The sequence below is a fragment of the Sciurus vulgaris genome, assembly GCF_902686455.1.
Source record: "Sciurus vulgaris genome assembly, chromosome: 7".
Taxonomy (NCBI): Eukaryota; Metazoa; Chordata; class Mammalia; order Rodentia; family Sciuridae; genus Sciurus; species Sciurus vulgaris.
Genome location: NC_136467.1, coordinates 46,854,274 through 46,878,318, shown reverse-complemented (window position 1 = coordinate 46,878,318; position 24,045 = coordinate 46,854,274). Strand labels below are relative to the sequence as shown.

General features: G+C 33.5%; 1 protein-coding gene across 3 annotated transcripts in view; it reads right to left on the bottom strand.

The window, feature by feature from the left end:
- CEP85L (centrosomal protein 85L) overlaps nucleotides 1-24,045 on the bottom strand; it is a 196,707-nt gene that overhangs the window by 4,942 nt on the left and 167,720 nt on the right. For all 3 annotated transcript variants that reach the window (XM_079149012.1, XM_079149011.1, XM_079149010.1), the window contains 6 exons: nucleotides 22,011-22,163; nucleotides 20,122-20,276; nucleotides 16,648-16,765; nucleotides 15,237-15,287; nucleotides 2,706-2,813; nucleotides 662-902 (listed from right to left, as the gene is read on the bottom strand). In XM_079149012.1, the coding sequence (XP_079005138.1) occupies nucleotides 662-902; nucleotides 2,706-2,813; nucleotides 15,237-15,287; nucleotides 16,648-16,765; nucleotides 20,122-20,276; nucleotides 22,011-22,163 (826 nt within the window). The remainder of the gene's footprint in view (nucleotides 1-661; nucleotides 903-2,705; nucleotides 2,814-15,236; nucleotides 15,288-16,647; nucleotides 16,766-20,121; nucleotides 20,277-22,010; nucleotides 22,164-24,045) is intronic.

Genomic DNA, 24,045 nt, shown 5'->3' with positions numbered 1-24,045 from the left:
TTCTTGCAAAAGTAGCACAAAAGGAAAGGCCCACACTAGGATTTTACTGTGGCAGTTCTTACAGTTATGTGGAGGAAGACAGAACTGAGGAAGAAAAGTGGGTGGGTGTTACATGGAGAAGGGCAAAGACAACAGATATAAATGCAACAGATCTGTAGGCTATGAAAGCTGGCTGATTTGAAAATACTGGCACTTGCATTAAGTAACTGCCATATAACATATACTGTACCAAGAAGAAAGTATTATCTTACAAACATTTTACCAGCAAATACATGGCTGGGTATTAGTCATACAAGTATCATATGAAAACAAACAATTATTACTTTTATAGAAGAGTACTTAGGAAGTCAGTCCTACTACTACTCCAGGTACATATTTACAGATTTGGCAAAAGAAAAATCTCCAGGCATTTTGCCAAGGTGAAGTTCATATCAACCATGACCTGCTCACTTTTTGTAAGTTATGTAATGAGGTCAATTATAGTAATGAAATAATAACAGGGTACCTAAACCTAAAGATTGAGTCAGAGATTTATAAATCTAAGTAGGAAAGAAGGTAACAAAAATAAACAGAGAAAATACAGTAAGAAGTTCCTGATTCATGAAGACACGTTTCTAACTGTTAAGCAATAAAATAAGGACAAGTGTCATCAGCCACTTACATCTGATTCCCAGTAATAATGAAAGATTAGGCTCCTTGCCCTGAGCTCGCTGATTAAGAATACTGCACAATGCTTTCAAGTCAAACAAACAATAGGACATTTCCTTGAACAGCTGATCAATAACAGTCAAATCAAATAGTGGCCGTTTGGAAAGAACTGTCTGCTGCCTAGATTGGTCTGCTTCCTGATTCTGATCCAATAAAGAGCATGTCTCTTCTGTCTGTCTTTGGTTCTGCAATGGCTAAAAAAAAAAAAAAAAAAAAAAAGTTGTTAGAGGAAAAGTACTCAAAAGTAATACAGGTTTAACATTTTCATTCAAGTCTATAAACAAGTCTATTATCATACTACATGTCCTATTATATGTACATCAACCAAATTCAACTGCATATATGTAGTGTGAAAAGAAATCTTAATTTATATAATGGACACAGTTCCTCTGATTCCTTAGGATAAACCTGAGAGAGAGGAAAAAATACATATCCATAACAGTCTCCAGTTCTAGGATTTCTTGCATAATGAAAATCTTGGTTGTATATGTATTTTTCTACAATGAAATTTATTCTAAGGACAAAAAGAACTACAAAGAAACATTAGATCTCATTCTATAGTTTTACTGTTAATAGCATTAGTTATTTAATTACATTGAAATGAATTTTTCTGTATTGAGAAAAAAGGCATGTTATTAATATTGACAGAAACCAAAAATTTCAGTTTAACAGAAAAAAATACAAATACAAAATTACAGATAGGAGAAAAACTCAGCAATTCTGAATTGTTAAAATAGAGTTGGAAACATTAATATGAACTCCTGACTTACTATACTCAGAATATACTATCCTTATCTCCAAAATTATCACCGTCTTATCCTGCATATTGTTAATTAGCTAGGCATGGTGCTGCATGCCTCTAATCCCAGCAGCGGCTCGGGGGCTAAGGCAGGAGGATTGCAAATTCAAAGCCAGACTCAGCAACTTATCAAGACTCTGTCTCAAAATTAAAAAAAAAAGGGCTGGGGATTTGGCTCAGTGGTTAAGAACCCCTGGGTTCAATCCCTGTTACCAAAAAAAAAAAGAAAATAAATAAATAAAAGACAAGTTTAAAGAGTTAAGGATTGCCTTGCATGTGTGCAAGTCTCTGGGTTTAATTCTTTGCACCACCAAAAAACAAAAACAATACAAAACAAAAACTAGAAGTAGTAGTAGTTTAATTAGCTGTTCACTTAGAACTGTTTTTCAGAATAACCAAATAGCCTGGGGTGATAGGAAGATCTTTTTCTTAATTTTTTTTAACAGATGAATGTCAACTAATAGGTGTAAAAAGGAAGCATGTAATTGGGGGAAAATACCATTAAACATCTCATACTTTAAACAATGATGGGTAAAGGGTGCTGGAAAATTGCATATTCACACAGTCCCACAGATTCCTTGCTATATGCAAGGCCTGTAACTTTACAATGCAAAAAGTCAGGCTGGGGCATAATTTTAACCCACAGAAATCAGTATCTGTATGTCACTTACAGTGATATAATCACACATTGCATATTCACAAGAAAAAATTTGACATGAATTTCGTATCTTTATTTTAACTTTTGGAAATGCATTCTTAAATATATAGGGATGAAATGTAATGATGACAGTTAAAATATGTATTTTATTGTGTAATATGTTCTTAAACACTGGTCAAGTACTTTACCTCAAACCTAAGTGAGAAAGCATGATCTGTTCCAATAATGAACTGCCAACAATTCACCTTCCTTAAGAATTTTCAAAGGTAAATTTGTTTATATTGAATTTATGCCTGATGTTTTTCACTTGGGACCAAATGTTTATATAGCATTTGACTTTGCTGTAGTTAACTATAAGAAAAATGAATGTCTTTAATTTTCATAAGAAACCTAATGAATGTAATTAACTGGCACATCATAGTCAAGACTCCTTGAAAATGTTTCATTAATTAATATGTACAAAATCTAAATAAGAATTGGCTTGAACTTAAATAGGCAGCGAATGATTCTTTCAAGGCAGTCAGAATTTCATCTACTCACTTCAAGCAGTGCTTTTGTTAATCTTTGCAGGTTTCTCTCTTTCCTCTCCAGTTCTTCCATCATCTTTTGTGTGTTTAATTTTTCATTAGAAAGTTTCCCCTGCATAGACTAGAATAACAACAACAAAAATTGTAAAGCAAAGCATGTTAACACATATACAGGTAACAAGGAAAACTGATTCTAAATAATTTAGATGTTTTTTTTTTTTCCATTCCTAGTTTCTGAGAAGATTAAACCTTCACTTTAAAACTGACACATTATTGGGGTTGAGGTTGTGGCTCAGTGGTACAGTGTTTGCCTGGCATGTGTGAGACTTTGGGTTCAATTCTCAGAACCATATATGAATAAATAAAGGTCCATCATTACTTATAGTGAATGGCTCCCAGAAAAAAAAAATCTTTACAAGGAAATTAATCTGTATAAAACACATCAAATGTAAAGTTGTTATTTAACGTTACATTACAAATAATTCTTATTTTTTGGAATGTTTTTTGGTAGATTGGAAGTATTATTAACATAGTCTCTCCCTTCTCTATGTTTACTATGTTAAGTAGTGAACATGGCATTGACCTCAAGCCAAAAAGTTTATTGAGGGACTTCAATAAATTAATCTCTTTCTTACTTCATTATAAAACTATAAATCATCTAGATATGATACTATTGTAAGAAAACCCTGGGTTGACCAAGACTACATAGAGGACATTTTTAGATTACTTTCATCATTTGAGCTGGTTAGTCTGATTTTTAACTATACACTAAAGAAAACATTGCCAAAAAGAGAGAGAGAGAGAGAGAGAGAGAGAGAGAGAGAGAGAGAGAGAGAGAGAGAGAGAGAAAGAAAAGAAATTAAGAAAAAAAAAAAAAAAAAAAAAAAAAACCTTGCATAAATTCTGTAGTTACTAGTGAATTCTAGGTATTTCTATTAATTTTCCCCCCTTTGGTTAGAAAACAAAAATCAATAAACAAATGACCAAGGAAGTATATCTCCCCCCCCCAAGTCTATTTATTCTCAACTCAAAATACTCCAGTATACTGACCACCCAAAACATACAATCTATTATGAAGGGCTTTTTTTTTTTTCCCCCATTATCTTTGGATGGAATAATAGAGAAAGCTATCACCAAGGACTGAAAAAAGGATAAATATAAAGCAGACTTCTTAGTAACAGATATTCAAACTTATTGCTTTTAAATTTCATTTACTAAATAATGAAAACTGTATTTACTAACTCAAAAGTTGGATAAAACACAATAAAACCAGGTAATAATACATTTCCTTTCAAGGAAAAATTGTTCTATATGTGACAAAAATGCAATTCACAGCACATAGAGTATGAGGCTCTCTGAATATATATATTTTTAGAAACTGAAATTCTTTTATAACTTCATTTGATTCAATGGCCTACAGAGAATTATTTACCATGCTGAAGATTTTTGGGCCTGATAAGATTATTTGGCTGTAATCCAAAATTCGAACTAAATTCTCTTAAATTTGTGACTGTTTATTAGAATTATAAAAGAAAAGCATCACAAACTACTCCAAAACTCACTTTTTTAAACATTTATGTATTTATTTATTTATTTATATGTAGTGCTGAGGATTGAACCCAGTGCCTTGCACATGCTAGGCAAGCCACTTTACCACTGAGCCACACCCCAACCCTAAAACTTACATCTTAACAATGAAAATTGACCTGAAAAGGGATGTGTTCATGATGTTGTAATATCTTTAAAAGCTTATAGTGTTTTACATTTTAGCTAATTTAGAGTCACTTTGAATGTGACTAATAATTAGCTAGTGACTCATGGTTCTATGTAAGGCTAAATTTAAATTGGTTATGGATGATGCCAGGCAACCTTCTTCATCAGAAAAGCAGAAATGTTTGGCAGTACTGCTATTTGTCACAAGAAGGAAAATTGGATTTGGGACATAACATCAAGCTTAACATGTAAAATTGGGTGTGTTTAAGGGTGCTTATCAGGAAGCCCCTTAACAGGGGAAAGAGCTCACAGATAGGCTTTTCCTAGAAGGCTCAAACTGTACCATTTCTAGGATAATACCAGGCATGAGTGCTGCAGCTGTTGGACAGTAACCTCTCACCTAAAATTTAATTACTTCTTTATCCTAAACTGTATGAAAAAACATATGTTTAATGGTTGGAAGAAAAAGGGAGAAAAAAAATTAAACTATTCTTATGGGCTCATCAGATTCAAATTAAGACAAAAGAGAATAAAGTCTGATTATTAAACTCCATCTCCAAAATGAAGCTCATGAAAAACATAATGCCATTTCTTATTTTATTTATTTACTACTTTATCGAATGAGCTACACACCTAGCACTTTTTCTATTTTTGAGATAGGGTCTTGCTAATTTGCCCAGGCTGGACCTGATCCTTCTTCCTCACCCTTTTTAAGTAACTGAGATTATAGGTATGCGGCTACCACACCTGGCTTTTGTTGGGGGGAGGGGGTGTTGTTATTGTTGTCGATTTTTTGTAACCATTCTATCCTTTAACAACAGAAGGAGGTTTTGGTAAGTAGTTCCTTTTGGGCATTTTAACCTGAAATCATATGTGCTTTTGAGACATGTTAGTTTTTATAAATGCAAAGACTTAATAACATATTCATTTTGACATATAAATCCATAATATCAAGCTTGTACTTTTTATGTGTAAAAAGCTCTACAGACGTTTTAGTTTTTAATTCTATCAAGAATGAATAATGTATGTTATTTCACAAAGAATTTTGCAAAGCAGTTTTTGAGATACCTTAAGATTTTAAAAGTATAATTGCTCAAAATGGTGGTACAATAACACTTAAATGAAATAACCTAAATTCTTTATACTGAAATAAATATTTGGCTTTGTGAAATTCAAAATAACAATTTTTATAATTCATTAGACACACAGGGGCTTAAAATTAAAAATTTGAATTAAGTTCAAATGTCTACAATCTCTTAAATTCCCAGTTTAATAATATTTTTAAAAATTATGCTAAGTTACTACCCTACTGGTATTTACTATGATCATTTCTGAAGCTGAAGATACTTCTAAGTACATACACTGCTTTGATGTTAAATATTTTGGGAATGCCCCATATGCAAAAAGTTTGAATGGAAGAAAGCCAGTTGTACCTTAGCTAACAGATTTTATCTACTCTATGAACACAAGAAATACTTAGGAAAAAAATAATATTAGTTCTATGACACACACAAACACATACACAAATATAAACTCATGTTCATGCATGCTCACATCTTACAGAATTACATAAATACATTCCTTTATGCAATTACTTATACAAACACTATTTTGTGAACAAAACAGGCAAAATTCTTGGCCTTCATGAATATTTTACTAGAAAGAAAAAGACCAAAGCAAATAAAGTAAATATATTTATATATTTTATATATTACAATTTGATTACTACTGTAGAGAACAAATACAGCATAGTAAAATCTTGAGGATAGAGAGCAAGGACTTATGGAAAAGTGACACTTAAGCAAAGGTCTGAAGTAAATGAGAGACTAGGTTTTCCAGATATCTGGAAAAGAGTGTTTCAGTCAGTGCAAAGGTTTTGGGGCAGATCAGTGTTTGATAAACAGCAAGACAGCCAGCATAATAACAACAGTGGAGCTATAGTAGGATCAGAGATGAAGGCAGCATGGAAACAGTGTGTAGGGTCTCCTAAGTCAGTATAATGACTTTGATTTTTTTACTCTGGAAAAAATAAGGAACCACTATAGAGTTCTGAGTAGACATGATATATTCCAATTTTTGTTCAATAGGATCACTCAGAGTTGAGAACAGACTATGGGCAGACAAGGATGGAAGCAGGAAGAAATAATAGAGATAAGAAACAAAAATGGCTTAGAGCAAGATGACAATGCGAGGAGGTGAATCTAGACGCAACTAGATTCCAGATATACTGTGAAGGTAAATGAATTTGCTGATAAATGTGAGGTAACAGAAAAGCTAAGGATAAGTCTAAGGTTTCTGAACTGAGCACAGAGAAGGGGCAGACTAGCCATTAATGAGTATCTTCCAAATTCAGCATAGTGGGTGAATTTTCTTGTGTGCAAAGGCTTTTGCCTGTTTGTTCTCTAGTTTACCCCCGAGAAAAGTGATCCATGGTACAATCTCAGTAAACAATTATTGAATAAGCTAAACTAATGAGTCAGTGCAAAAGTAACAAGTCAATGCCTAATTTGTTTTTTGCTTTAATAAAAGGCTATGTTCACTCACTCAACAAATATTTACTGAGCATCTTTTTCTGTGCAAGGTACTGTGCCAAATGCAAAATTGGATAAAGACTGTCCATTATAAAGCTCCTAAAACAAATGAATCAGAAAACACAACCAGGCATTTTATTTGAGCTCAAGGAGCTACTAATACCACCATCAGAGTACAGATTGCAATGTATTGAAAAATATATTTCACTTTGGAGACAAAATTTCATTATTATACTTCTAGGCAATTGAATGTAAGGTGTTTTCTACAGAAGATCCTGGTTTTCTGATGTGTTCCAGTTTAAAAATCATTATGGGAAAAGACCCTTCATTTAAAATGCTTTGTTCTTAGGGCCTCCATAAAGAAGGAATCAGATAATACTTTTTTGGTGCATTTTTGCCTTTCTCTTGGAATTTTTCACTTTGAGGAAGCCAAGAGTAATGCATAAACATTTGAAGTCAAAAGGACATGAATTAGAATACTAGTTGTAACCTTGAGTAAACCTAAGTTCAGCTCTTCCATGTATAAAAAAAAGATGTTTTCTTACTTGATGATTGAAGTTTAGACATTACAAATATTAGAGAGCAGAGTTCCTGAAACATGTAATATCATCATTACTTCACTGACACCTTAACAAACACTGTGCTTGGCATCAGAGGTTTTATTTCTCACTTTGACCTAGTGTGGGCAAATATCAAATCCTTTTTCCCACTGGCACAGTGGCATATGCCTGTAGTCCCAGCAACTTGGGAGACTTAAACAGGAGGATTACAAGTTCGAGTCAGTCTCAGACACTTAGCAAGGCCCTAAGCAACTTAGCAAGACCCTGTCACAAAATAAAAAGGGACTGGGGATGTGGCTCAGTGGTTAAGTGCCCCTTGGGTTCAATTCCCAGTACCGTGCCCGCCTCCCCCACCCAAAAGAAACCTTTTTCTCATTCCTCTGGACTCATTTAATAAGGGCAAATTTTCAAAATCCTTGTAAAAGCTTAAAAAACCAAAAACAATAAATATGTAAATACCATTTTTAGTTTCCTATTGATAAGAATCTAAGTCTACCACTCTAATTCCTTTCTACAGTTAGCTATCCTTCTACATTCCGACATCTTTGAAAACAATTTGCCTGTGAGTTCTGCTTTCAGCATGGTGGCATGAGAAACTGCAAGACTTGCCCCGCAACAAAATGGGTAAATATTAGAAAACATTGGAAGTTTCTGGAAATGGTCCTAAGAGCATACAGCAAATGAAGAAACATCTACTTAATAAAACTCAGGAAAGCAAGAGACTGTGATTTGCAAAACAAGACATATCCTATCTTTACCCTCTTTCACAGATTGAGATAGAACTTCCACCCCAGACTCAATAACACAGGGCTCCCCCTCTGCTCAGCTTTCAGGTGCAGAACTATCTTCCCAGAAGAGAAAGGACATCAGTGTTTATAATCTTGCCCCGAGCCACATGTTTCAGGCATGAGCATCCAATATGTGGGGGTTCCTTTCTTCCACCCAGATCATCACTTGCGATGGAGGCTTTAGCTTGGGTGTGGCACCATTAAGAATACTTGGGTCCTGATTATTCTTGCCCCAACTTGTGGGGTGGGGAGTGGGTTTAGGGGTGTTCCATACTGAGCCAGGCAAGTTAAGGAGATAAAAAGATGCTGTCCATTAGACCTCCACTGATAGTTCAGCTCCTAGAGTATGGGTGTCACTCAGAAGATTGCCATTGTCCCCACCCCCACTGATCTGGCTCAAAGATTTTGCCTGAGGAGAAGCAGGCCATAGAACAGGGAGTTCCTGATGTATCTATAAAGGAAATGATTTCAAAATTGCAACAGAGTATGTGGATAAGTAACTAGTCCTTCAAAGGAGCCAGAATAGATTAGTCTGTGAAGCAACTTATGCCACAGTGCATTACTGAAAGCAAAGTAGCAGTTGGCAATTAGTGGGGCTTACTAGCTGGATGTGGTCACAAAAAAATAGGAAAGACTATGGATACATCTACATGAAATGTTCAGAACAAGCAAATCTATAGAGATTTTTTTTCTATAGAATATAAAATATGTTCTAGAATTGATTGTGGTCTTCACTCCATGTATCTGTGAATATACTAAAAAGATTGAACTGTATACCTTAAATGTGTGAACAGTATGTTACGTGAATTATAGCATACATACAATTGTTACTAAAAATTAGCACAATATAAAGAAAAAATAATCTGCATGAATTCCTTTCCATCTAGCTTCTGATCTATGTTCTGGTTTGTAGGTGAGATCTACCAAAACAAGCTGTATTCAACTACATACCTAGGTGTATATGAAACTAAACCTTATTCTCATTTAAGCCTCAATTGCCTCATAGTTCCCACTTTGTGGTCCACCAAGCACGATGAGGATTGTAAAACTTTTTAAAGACTCTAAGAAGTAGAACCACTATCTGGCTATAGCCAAGGACTGCCTAGGGAACTTGTTAATAATGTATAATCCAAACTTTACCCCAGAGATAGTGAGTGATTCATTAGGTTCACAACTGGGACCCAGATAAATATATTTTAAAAAGCATCCCAAATAATTTGAATATCCATATAGATCTGCTGGCTACTCACATAGTGCAAACAAGTCCAAGTATATTTTTTCACAATTCAAGTGAGTTGTATCCCTCTCTGCTAATCCCCATTCCAAACAAAATATTTTTCAAAGGTTAGACACAACCTTTACACATTTTTTCTGATATAATTATGCAAAAACTATAACATGCATATGTCAGACCTGTAACAAATAAAGTTTTCTTCATAAGAACAAAGACTTGAGTAAGCATATTTGGTTGGTAGTTTCAAAAGTATTAATATCTAATGAGAATATTTTTAGTTTTTCATCCATCAAAAAGCTATTTCACACATGTAAAGTGTTGTAAAAATTAAACTTTAGGAAGAAACTTTACCTTAGGACACATTACAACAGTATAATTAACAAAATAAAGATAAACTTTATGCAATAATAAGATGACCTTAAAGAAACTGATATTTATTTAGGTAAGAGATATTATATATTTTAAAAATATTTTTAGTTGAAGATGGACACAATGCCTTTATTTACTTATCTTTATGTGGTGCTGAGGTTTGAACCTAGTGCCTCATACATGCTGTACAAGCACTCTACCACTGAGCCCAGTCTGAGATATTATATTTTATCCATAAGGCATTTTATTGGCTTATGATACATTCCCCTATTTCCACCAAGAAAATCTAGTAGATGAAGGCGTATGAGAGATGTGCTAAAAAATTGTAATAGAATCCTCTGAGAATGTGGAAACAACTTCTCTTAATATAAATAGAACAGACTGTTAACAGTTTTCAAATTACTGGTTGCAATCATTCCTATTAAGAATAACAAGTCTTAAAGACTCTGAACTATCATTCTGGTCTTTTGTGGTATCAAAATAATTCACTGATAACTGTCAATTCAGAAAGACCATTTAAATGTGTAAATGCTTATAATAAGGAAACATTTTAATGTTGGAGAAAACAAACATTTCTGAAATTTTTTAGCTCTATAAACTCCTCTGCCAGAAGATTACAAATATAAAAGACAGTGATAACAGCTAACAAGAAATAAGTTTAGGAAGGTGAAATGTGCTTTTGAGGAATAAATAGGAAGGAAGGTAATGCCCAATGTAGAACTCAATCACAATCTGAATGTAACATTTGTGGAAATGACAGAAGAGGTTCTACTGCAAAATGTCTTTTTTGTATTGTATATGAACAGAAAAAAAAAGGCTTTAGGAGAAGCCTCTAGCTATACTAGTTTCAAGAAAATAAAGAAAGGCACCATTTCTAAAAGATCAATGAGTAAATGAAGTATTCATGACTGGCAACAATTATTTCAACAATGAAAAAAATAGTAGATAAATTTGTATTTTATAGCACTCAACTCAAATTTAGCATATACTTCTATATAAAAAGCACTTTTTCTATATTCAACAACAAATATAGTATTACTGGCAGGAGACCAATTTCTCCTCAAATTACAAAGCTGTGAATCAAACTTATACCAGATAAGTATTCATTTGACTTCTGCTATGAGGTAGTTAAACTATAGCTATACTTTAAGCACAGCACTTTCACTATGAAACAATGTCCTTTTTTTTTTTTCATCTCCTACAAAATTGGACATAAAATGTACATGGCATGAGATTTTATTTTTCCCTTTTGGGATTAAATTTAAACTGCTAAGAACACTTGCTTATACCCAAAGCAATGCAGTATTCCGAATCACTTAAATGATCACTGAACAAATCTGATCTTCTCAGTAGTTTACAGAGAAGCTGTAAAAGGTGAAATTCAAATAATGCTAAGTAACTGGGCATAGTGGCATATGCCTATAATCCCAGTGACTGGGGAGCCTGAGGCAAGAGGATCACCAGTTCAAGGCCAGCCTGGGTAACTCAGCAAGATGAAACCCTGTCTTAAATATATGAAAAAGGTGCGGGATGTAGTTCAGTTTGTAGAATGTCCCTAGATTCAATCTCCAATAAAACACACACATGCACACACATAGGGAAAACAATAACAGCACTGTCTTCGTTTACTAAACACTAAAATGGAACAATGTCCAACCACAGGAAGCAAAGAGCATTCAAACTATAATGGCAGTGAACTTTTACAATGAATTTAATATTACAGTGATAGCTAAATGCAAAATTTATATTAAAAATAATTGAGAGACTCTCTGCTATTGTTAATTATTATTATTATTAATTATTAATAATAATTATTAATTATTAATTAGTTAATTAGTTAATTAGTTAATTAGTTAATTATTGCTATTATTAATTATTGTTATAGTATTTTGTTATCTTGGTTATATAGGAATTTGAAGCAATTAAAAATCAGTATTATAGCACATGGGAAGGACATCATAGTCTACATAGGTATAAAGTTGGCTATCCTTTAAGTAAGCAGATAAGGAAAATCTAGGCAGCTTCAAGAATTAGCTCCTGGGCTAGGGAGATAGTTCAGCTGGTAGAGCGCTTGCCTTGCAAGCACAAGGCCCTGAGTTCGATCCCCAGTACCACAAAAAAAAAAAAAAAAAAAAAAAAAGAATTAGCTACTGAAGGAAACTGCTCTAGGAGATTACCATGCTTATGAGTTATGCTCAATAAGAACATGCAACACAACAAATCTTTTTCAAGTCAAAGTGTTCTTTTTAGAATTTCCAGTGCCAGAGAAATAGTGTTCATTTTTTCAGAATAAACAATATTTTCAGGTTTTTACAATGCACACATGGTTTATAAAAAGATCATCACAAACAACCAAGTAAAAACAAATAAACAAAAACCTAGTTTTTCAACTGCGAGGGGCCAAAAAATAACATGAATTTAAACAAAATTAAGGAAAAAGATATGAGTCATGATTGTCTCCATCTATAATTCATAGTTCAAATACTATCTTGATAAATATAGCTATATTGGTCATAATCAACTTTATTGTCTGTCTCTGTAAGAAAACTATCATCTATTGAACATATTCTTCCTATGTTCATATATGAATACACAACCAGTGTACTACACATCATGTAGAACCAGAAAAAGTGGGACATTATACTCCATATATACATGATATATCAAAATACATTCTATTGTCATGTATAACTAAAAAGAACAAATTTAAAAATTCAAAATAAGGAAAGAAAACTATCACCCATAGATCTACATGGTCAAAATGGATAAATGAGATGGTAAGGTCAAAAAAGAAAAGTAAAAGAGAGAAAAGCAAATGCTACTGTTTCAAATAATAAGACAATAGAATTAATGAGTATATTGTCTGGGCCCAAATATTTGGAAATAAATAGACTCATTAATTTGATTTCAATTCTATAAGTAATTTGAAGAAATAAAGAAATAATTTCTCATTTTATGATCAAAGACTCAATGGCATAAAATTACATATTCTTCTACATATTCACTTACAAATAATCATGACATACATGTTAGTAAAGAAAATATACAGAAGTAAATTGTATTAAAATATCTCCACAAATGAGAAAAATACACATTTGAATTAATACAAATATATACTGAATAACATAAGGGATAGTATGTGATCAACATAATCTTACCAGTCTGGCTATCCAAGTTTCATGCCAAGGTTTATGTGTTGATTTTTCTTAATTTAGATTATGACAACTTCTATTAAATCTACTTCTTGGAAAATGTTACAAATGAAGTAGAAATTCATTTCTTTATGTACTATAAGAAGTCAGATAACTATGAGAGAAATTAATCTTGTGATTTTAATGGCTTATGGAATAACTGCAGTTATTGTTTGTAGGACTATAAAATAAAGGTCATAACCTCTATAAATTAGTCCATTGGGCTCATCATACACTTGCTGAACTGGACTGATATTTGATCAAATTGATAAATCATGTAATATAGTCAAAAGACAAAGCAGACTGTATGAAATTGTGACATACAAACCATTTACCTGTTTTACTTTCATTTAAAGACTAGTAGAATTAGAAGGTATAAAACTAAAAACTTACTCCATAAAATCTACCCAAAGGCCTTTATCACACTCAGAGTAAAATATAAAGTATATGCCCCACGTGATCTGATCCAGGTTACTTTTCAGCATTACCTCTCATCTCTCTGCCTCCATCCCTGCACTCCAGGCTCACAGCCTTCTTGCTGGTCTTGAAGCAAGCACATCAAGCAATATTCAGAACATCTGTTGCTCCCTTTGCCTAGCCTGCTGTTCCCCTGGATATCTTCAAATATTTCTGTTCAAATATTTCCTCCTTTGGAAAAACTTCATGTTCACATTATGAAATGTAACACTTTCTGTCATTGCCTTCTAGTCTACTTAATTTTTAAAAATAGTACTATTTTTTTTTTTCCTTTCCAGAGCTAGGGTTTAAACCTAAGGCCTTGTGCATGTGAGGCCTATCACTAAGTCACATCCCCAGTCCATTAAATACTAAGTTTTTAATAGAAATAATTTTAACAGCCCGTGATATCCTTTTCCATTTTCTCCAACTCATCCCACTAAAACTGATAAGGACTTGTTTTGTTCACTGATGAATTACAAGTGCCAGGTATTGTGCCTGGCAAATAGGCAGTAGCTCAGTAAATACCTGGCAAATGAGTACTTTGGGACTGTGTGTTATGTGTCAGACACTATGCTAAACTCTAAATCTCCAGATGAGCTACCACAGCCTCCATTCTCAAGAAACTTAGAAGGTAAAGACATAAATATGTAAATAAAGTATGATAGTTTGATACTACCAAAAGAGTGATATAAAGCATTATTGGGAAGGGAAGCAAAAGTTAAAAGGAGAGTTGATGGTGCCACTAAGAGGTAGTAAAGATCTGTCTGGGTTTTATAAAATAATGCTTCTGCAGAGTCCTGAAAGCTGAGTAGTTATTTGCCAGATGAGCATACCAAGAAGGCCAGAGGCACTGTCAGGTAACTATAAGAACTAAGATTTACTGGGTCATCAGACATATGTGCATATGCATGGTATGTATACCAGGCATAGGCAGGTAGGGAGGCACTATGAAAGTTGATTGTGGGAACCTCATGCTTAGAATTTAGTGTTCTGCCCATAGATATGAGAGCCACAAGTTACCAGATTATCTTTATCCTTGAGAAGTGTCACACACACCGCATCACAGGGCTGAGACAATGGTGATGGGGGAATGTAATAGAAAATATGGAAAGCCAATTGAAGGAGAGAGGGAGAGAGGGAGAGAGGGGGAGAGGGAGAGAGAGAGAGAGAGAGAGAGAGAGAGAGAGAGAGAGAATAATAAAAATGTTAGATAGTATCAATGGGATACCAGGGAGTAGAAAGAGAGATGCTTGCAGGATATCAATATTTAAGGATGGGGTAGAGAAAGGCAGCTCATTATAAAACTCTGAAGAAATTTTGATGGAGGAAAAGAGCGTAAGATGGATACAGTAGGGTTCTGTAAGCATTTTCAGGTGGCAATAATATAAGAAAATCATATAATTGATCTACAACTCTCCATAGTCTCTTAAGTACTTGATTATTGATGACCTAAATCAAATATGTTTACAGTATATGGAGATATACTATATCCAATTAAAAAGAGGGAGAGGTGAGGAACAGAACAATTTTGTAAGAACTGAATTATCAAATAATTTTCTTTCTAAAAAACTAAAAGATTAATATTAAAAAAATTAACCTTTTCTCAAGTACTATTATATTTCCATACAAACACACATATACTTTAATACTTTGGGGTCAGCATATAGCTAAATTTTAAAAAGTATAAAATATTCCTTACCTGAATTTCTAAAATCATTCTGTTAATTTCATCTTGTTGGCTGTCTATTATCTGAAACACAGGAAATAAATCCGTCTAAGTGAATGAAATCATTTTTTCCCCACTGCTTTTATTTATTTATTTATTTATTTTCCAATGCAAAAGCAAAAGGGTCTTTATTGCAAGCTCGAGCTCGGACTCACAGCGTTCACTGACACAGCAGGTACTGGCTGAGAGTCCCGAGTCTCAATTCAGTGGGATTTTTATGAGCTCCACAGTAGAGCGGGAAATTTGAACAAAGCAGAGTATTCAACTGGCTGATCTTTCAGCATGTGTGGTTTGGCATGTTTCCATTGGCTTAGGGTACCCAGGTCTTAACATTTTGACGTATATGGTTTGGAATGCTAGGCAATGGCTTGTTAGCTCCCGATTGGTTGTTTGCCAAAGGCCAGTCCTAATCTAGTAGCTTTCCTGGAATCGGCAATCTAGGCCTGAAATCTTTCATGCCCTAAATGCAGCCTGTCATGGCCATATGGCTGCGGTTTAGCTCCCTTTTCATTTTCCCCTTTCTCTTGTACCTAGGGGAGCCAATCATGGATCTTGGGTTGAAAATTCAGTTTCTGTCTCCTGTATTGGCCTACATTGAGTTATTGACCAATCTAATAAGGATACAGGAACTGAAGGTAAGCAAGATTAGTAAAATAATCAAGGGTTCCAGAGACAGATGACTTTAATGGCCTCCATTTCCTCGATTTGACCTGATCCCCTATTTCTACACTAACTGCCTGTCCCTAAATCTGGCTGCATTCCTCACCCCCCTCTAATTTAAGGAACTCCTTTCTGCTGTAGGGAAAGGGGGTGACAACCGTTCTGGCTGCTTCGAGTTGGAAGGGGGCAGCGTGGGGCAAGCAGTTTGGAGTTCCCTTTTAGTCAATCAAGGGGTCCAAGGTAGAAGTCTGGTTGTTCCCCACTGCTTTTTAAAAGTACCAATATTTCAAGATGAACAAAGCAAAGCACAGGAAATTATAAATTTATTTAAAAGGGGTTTTTATAAATTTTACAAAAGTATTCATAAGTATCCTTTAAATAGCAACATGACTTAAGATCACACATTTAAACTACAAGTCTTCCTGTAGTTCCCAATAAGATTCTTCTCTATGTAATTTGTAAAAATAACTCTGAGACAGACTTCGAACAGTTTAGAAAAGGAAAAGATATTCTTTTGCTTTGGCATTTATTTAAATTAAAATCATTTACACTTGCTTAAATAGCTATTCTCTTTCCAAATATAAACACTCAAACTCAAAATTTTATAAGGTATTAAATGTCAGCAAAATTACAACTCACATAAAATAGCTATAAATTATATAATCTATATTCCCATACCCATACAGTATTAATTTTGTGTTTACTATCAAAGGCCTCTACTAACCTTACTAGCAGTCTCATTCTGTTCCCTCAGATTATCATTTTCATTCTGAAGCTGTTTTGCATCCAACATGGGAAGGCGGATTCCATCTTCCAGACATCTTTCTACTTTTTGTTGCAAACTGTTTGAGAAAGACATAATTAGATGAAGAAAGTAAGCTCTATTTGCTGATTTGGGCTGATGGCTTCAACATAAATGCTGTCCATCTTAGAGTCTAATATTTTTTAATCAAGCAATAATCAAGACCACAGCAAGTATATGAGTATCCATATTTTTTACAAGTAAGAAAGGCCCATAATTAGCTAAGGGCTTATCATCTTTTCAAAAAGGCAAATCTGAGACCAGAGTTGCTTAGTATGTAACATCTTTAGGCCTCAGTAATGTTCTTCATTATCCAAATAGAAGCTCTCTAGATTAACACTCAGTTCTTTCTTTCTTCCCTAAAAGCAGAGCTCTCCAACTAAGATGATTGTGGCAGGGAGACGATGAATATGGATCTTTTGCCCTTTATTCTAAGTCCAGCAAAAGTTTGGTTGTAAAGATAGTTTTGTTGCCTAAACCTACAGAATTACATTCTCCTGCATTAACAAGAGCAGCACTCAGATATATTTGCAACTTGGTCAGTTTGTCATGTGATCTATGGCAAAGAGTGAACAACAGAAGGAAGCCCCTCTGGCACGTTTAAAAAAAAAGGTGAAAGGGGCAGCAGGGGAGATACTCGAGAAAGGAAGAATAGTAATTTCTGGGTTAAATGAAAACGTATCATTAACAGTAAAGACCAAAATCAAAAACAACTGTATGAAAGCTAGGAATAACTCTACTTCTAGCTTGTCATTTTCTAGTTGCAGAGTCCTAGAAGAGCAATTTCTTATAATTTAGGTTTTTGCATTTTCATTATTTTTCTTTTTTTCAAGCATTATGGCTATCCAAAGCTTTCTCCCTTCCAAAAGCAGAAAATGTCATATTTAGATTGTAGACAAAGATGGTATAATAAGTACTTCAAACATGTTTTATAAATAGTAGCAGCAAAGACATTTATATGTATCAGCATGTAGTCTACTACTTTGTAATACACTGTTATTTATAATAAAAGTACTTTTTTCAATCTGTAAATGAAAAATAATTTCTATTTCAGAGTAAGCTCTTATTCAGTTCAATGTCAAGACACTACCTTCCATCTACTTGTAACATTTCAAGAGTGATAAAATGCATTAAAAATATTGAAGTCTTTCAAATTAAAAAGTGAGCTAGGAATGAAGAAGGGGAAAAACATACTGTGTGATAGTAAATAAGTTTTTTTTTTTTCATGCATATATGTTCAGGAATGTAGATGCTGATTTCAGAAAGTAATAATTCTCTTGAACAGCAGAGAAAACTATTACCACATATTTTAATTTTAATCTCTATTAAAAATCTTTTCATTTAATTTGTAAATTCCAAAAATTCTTAATAATTAAAAAAGTTTAGAAATACTATATAAAAATAGATAAAAATGACATAATTCATGATCACATGAACATCTTGAAGTTCTTCTGAAATTTAAGGACTATTACACAGATGAGGAAACTGAGGGTCTATCCCTATACCCAAAGTCAAGTACACTACAACCATACAAGTATTGAAGAATATTAACAAACTTTGGTTCTTTATATCTACTTGAAAGCAAGAACAATTTTCTAGGATAATATTATCTCAGATAGTATAAAGTTAAAAAAATGGAAAAGGTTTTCTGAAATGCACTATACTACATCTTTCCAAATCAATGACTAATAGGTTCAGTGTTCTCCAAAAACCTAATAAAAGAGAAAGTCTTAAGTAAAAGAGAAGGCATAAAATCATATAAATATGTAAAAGTCACAAGGAACAATATTCAGTTATTTTCAGGTGCTGCTAATTCTGTTCTTAAACTGCCCAGCTTAAGTTAATGATCACAGTGCTTTGTACGTCAGCACAGCTACACTGCTTTCATTTTACCATATCAATGAAAGAAAAAGCTGTATGGTTGAATGAGTGAAGTTCATGAAGGTGTTTTGAGACTAAAGAAGAGGTCTAACATGAAGGGTCATAGAAAAGGAAAATTAAAGTGCAAAAAAGCAGCAAATTGGACAAAAATAAAGGTATGTGATTTGTTTTTTGAGCTGACATCAAGAATACTGAAGACTGAATTATCCCAACAATCAGGGATTTTCTGCTTTAAATTCAAGGAAAAATTAGGTCAGCTTACATTCAAGACTTTGAAAGGAGTAGCAAACCAATATTAACATGGAATTGATATGGAATCTGATTCATTTTGACTTAAAATCTGAAGGATTTTTGAGTTTGTACTTGATATAAATATGGACTGTTTTTCTTACATTTAATTTTTTATAGCTTTTTTATTTTATTCTTGAGGATGGCTTTATTTATTTATCTATTTATAGTGTTGTTATTTGAATGTGAGATGTTCCCCAAAAGCTCATATGAGACAATGCAAGAAGGTTCAGAGGAGAAATGGTTGGGTTGTGAGTCTTAACCTAATCAGTGAATTAATCCCTGAGTGGTGACTGGGGGCAGGTGCCGTGCAGCTGGAGGAAGTGGTTAATTTGGGCCATTCCTAAAGGGCATGCATTTTGTATCTGGAGAGTGGAGTCTTTCTCTGCTTCCAGTTCAACATGTGAGTTGCTTCCCTCTGCCACACTCTTCCACCATGTTGTTCCCACCTCATCTGGAGCCCTGAGGAATGGAGCTGGCTGTCTATGGACTGAGACCTCTGAAACTATGAGCCTTTAACTTTTCCTCTTCTATAATTGTTCTGGTCAGATCTTTTAGTCACAGCAGTGAAAAAGCTGACTAAAACATTTAAGGTTTAAGTTAAACAAGAAAGAGAATTATTTGTTAGGCATATCATAGTTCTCTAGGTGTTCTAGGAATCCAATATTATTTTCCAAGCTTAACTACGCAATCTGAATATGATATTCACTGTATTTCAATATGATATAAATGATATTCACTGTATTTCTAACTGTATTAGTTTAAAGAGTCACATGAGGCAAGAATTGGAAGGTACATGTCAAAACTACCATATCTGTTACCTGCATTAAGGCGAAATGGGAGCCCACTACTTCCTTTTGACATAGCCTATTAAGAGTGCAGTGTGAGTATTTTGCTGGCCCCCTTTTTTTTTGTTATTTAGAATTTTTACTTATGTTTTGACAAAGTCAACAGATGACTTGCATTAATATTCTCGGTCTTCAATTGTCTTTTTTTGTTTGTTCATTTTTTACTAATCTCATCTAAAACCTTTTGCAAGATGTTGGTATATTGCTTCAAAATGTTAAATCAAATCTGAAACAATCTGTTCCAAGGAAATTATACTTCTTATTCTTAACAAGGAGAATAATAAAGTAATAATTACAAATGAATGTATGTTAAGTGAAATTCCGGATAAACTCTGACTAACCTAAAAATAATGTAAAAAATTTTGGAAAGTTTTCTTACCTCTGAATGGAAGATACTAACTCCTTTTCTTTCTTTTTCTGGCAAATTAACTGTGCTTCCTTTTCTTGACATTGCTTTTTAATATCATCAAGCTTTTTTTCTGCATCTAGCAAAGTCTCTTGCAAATTCTTATTTTTTTCTTCTAGGACTTGTAGCTAAAGAGAATATTTTAAAGTTCATAACATGAAATATTAAATATTTATATTAGAAATTACTACTGTTTCTCAAGGATTAACATTGCTAAAATTATGCTATCTACATTTCATCTAGAGTTCTTAACACTATCTCTCCTCTGTGTGGAAGAGAGTTGGGAGAATGGGACTGTGAAGAAGAGAATGGGATTAGACATTTCTAGAAGACTGAAAGAGAAAGGTTTTTACTCAGAACTGTGGTAACATACATATAACAAAATATACCAGCTTAACCAATCCTAAGTGTATAGTTCAGGGTGTTAAGTATATTCACACTGTTGTTCAACCAATCTCTAGAACTCATCTTGCATAATTTAAGCTCTATACCCATTAAACAACTCCCCATCTATACCTCACCCCATCCCCTAGCAATCAGCTTTCTACTTTCTATGATTTGAATACTCTTAGACCACATATAAGTAGAATAGTATTTATCTTTTTGTGACTGGTTTATTTCATTTAGCAAAATATCCTCTGATTAATCCAGTTTGTAGTATGTTTCAGAATTTCCTTCATTCCTTTACAGGGATGAATAATTTTTCACTCTATGATACATAGTTTATAAACCACCTTTTGCTTACCTGCTCATCTACCCATGGGAACTTGCACTGGTTCCATCTTTTGACTACTGTGAATAATGCTGTTATAAACATGGGTGTACAAATACCTATTCAAGACCCTTGATAATAGCTATCCTAATGGTGTAAGGTAGTGCCATCTCATGTTCTTTAGTTTACAGTGCTCTGTTTCTGCTCATGCAACCTCCTCTGGTTCTTAAGTTACTTCCTGACTTTAATATCTTTTGGTTTTACAACTTACAAATTAATATAAAATAAACAAAAGACTACTCTATATATGAGAATATGCAGAATAATGGTACTCCATGGATTAGATCAATAATTCTCAACTGGGAGTGATGTTTACCTTCAGGGAACATTTGGATATGCCTGTTAACATTTTTGGATTTAGAGAGAGGGGAGGGAGCAGTGTTACTAGCACTCAGTAGGTAGAGAACAGAAGGACAAATGAAAGAAAATGTATATCCATCAATGCACAGGGCAGACCACTATAAGAAAATATTTTCTACCCCTGCCAATAGTGCTAAAGCTGAGAGGCCCTGCTTAGGAAGACTTTGAGGAAAAAACTGAAAAGGAGATTTTATGATTTATAAGTAAGATTTTAGGCAGGTGGCCTTCACCAGAATTGGTGGGAAGACTTTGGATTGAGGTATTGTTAAGAAAGGAAAACAGAAGTCAGAGGAGTGAATAGAGGTCAGATTAAGGTCTAAGGAATAATTTATGGAAAGATTAAGAAGAATGAGGAAAACAAATATCTAGGAAGATACCCAAAAGAAGGTCATGAAGAGTCCTGAATCTCAGAGAATACTGGAGAAATTCAGAACTTGGGTACATGCCTGAGTATGTTTGGGGGTAGGGTTATCAGATGGTTTAGAAACTACCGTTTAGAGTAGAACATTAAATGAGAAGATTACCACATAGGTTAATTAGGAATGTAACCACCTATTATTTAACAACTAGAGAGTTCTATGCATGCTTGAATGAACAAAGTTTCTGATCCAAGCTAAATCTTAAAACAGCAATTAAACACAAATTTAATTTGTGATTAGTGAAATTTCTAAAGATTCAAACTATCATGTTTTCATGGAATTTTAAACATGAGAATATTATTTCATGTTACCTGTAGACTCTGACTCTGTACATCATCTAGAGTTGGAAGATCAGCCAGATACTTTTCCAAGGTCTCAATTCTTCTCTGCTTTTCTTTGTTTTGTTCAGATTCCTTCTGGCATTTCTTTTTCAGGCTACTGATGTATCTATCTCTGGTTTTAAGCTAAACAAAAAGATTATGAATCTTCAGTAGTTTTGAGTCATTAACAAAACAGAACCAACATTACAGTCTTGGGCATCACTAAATTCATCCATAGTTTCATGTTATAGTGAAGACCACTACCACCTCAATTAAGATTTACCTTATTTCGTTATAAGAGTCACAATTTTATTTTCAAATTTTTATGTCACTGTAATCATGAATTTTGGGGGTACTTATTTGCTTTTACAAGTGTAGCATGCTATAAATTGCAATCAGGTGGCAGTGATGATATAGTCTTTATTGATAGAAATTTGGCCAAGATTGTTCACATCTTTGTAATTTCAATAGCGTAATAGTTGTCATTTCATAGTTCATGTTTAAACTATGTGTTGAGTCTAAAGGATATTTAAAATAACTTTGAAAACATCACAAACTTGGAATTTTAAAAAGTTATTGCATACCCAGAAAAACACGAAAACAAAACACAGAATATATTTGTTTCTGGAGTAATAATTCCAGTTTCTTATTTTCTGCAAAGTTATATCCACATGCTTTATGTGAACTAATGCAGGAAGACACCTAAAGTAATCAAAGATGTTTTATTACTAACAAACCTTCAAAAGAATTATCATGTTCTAAGCAATGCAACTAGAGCCAGGAGACCTTACCAAATATTAGGAACAGAGAAGACCCTAGTGTAAATAATATCACAACTCAATCAAGACTATTGCTAAGGCAGTGTATCATGACTGAATTTTTAGCACATTTTCTTTAAAAAATAAATAAATAAATAAAGGTGCCTTCCATTGATGTCACTCTAGCACTGATATATTGTGCTAATTAAACATCTACTATACACACATCGTCCATGATCCTAGGAAATCCCAACTTTTACAGGTTGAACTTCAAATTTTTGTGAAATAATTTTTTATCTTACAACCTGAAATACACCATCTTCAATTTTCACATCTCATATTCACACTTCAGATCAATTAAGACCAAATATGTACAAAAACTATTGCCTCAAAGGTGAACTCCAGACTCATATTTACCCATCTTCTATTTAATACTTTTATAGAAACTTAATAGGGTTCTGAAGCATTTTCATAAATGTTTCCATGTTCACCAGGGAAACTAAATGGCAGTAATTAGTAGTATAATATGTAACTTATTCAAATTTTGTCAAAGCTAACACACATGGTCTAGCTTCTTTTTCATGTCTTACCTAATTTATTTCAGGTCTAATGTAAAATACTTTTTATTAAAACAACTCCAATTGGAAAAATTAATCACAACTCATATGGTCTATTGATTTTATCTGTTATATTATGGTTCATTTATTACTTTGGGTAAGGAGGATCACTAATAAAACAGAAAACCCTTTCATTTACAGGGGCTTTCTTAGAATTAACGGTGAGAGTGCTGACGTGACAGTTTAACCTATGGTCTAAGAATAAATAAACCCATTCTAGATAAACTCACAGACTGCTGACCATTATATAATTCCCATTGAAAATATGAGGCCCAGAGAGCTTTAGTGACTTAATGACAAACCACTGAGTCAGTAGGGTTTAAATCTAGATCATCTGACTAAAAAACCATGAATTTACAATTCCTCCATATGACTCATTACCAGATACTATCTTAAATCCAATGTGTACTTGAATTCCCTATCAACAAAGTCTGCTCTTGCCTTCACGGATGACTGAATAAGTTCAGAAGTAAACATAATTTAGCAAGACTATTTTTATTATACATTCTCTGATTTACTTAGGTGTTTAAGTGACAATGCCTTAAAAAGCACTTACTGAAATAAGTCATCCATGCTGTCTGCATGCAGAGGCCCTAGTTTTCTTTTTATTTTGGTTAGCCAATAGTCTTTGCTGTCATATCAGCCTTGCTG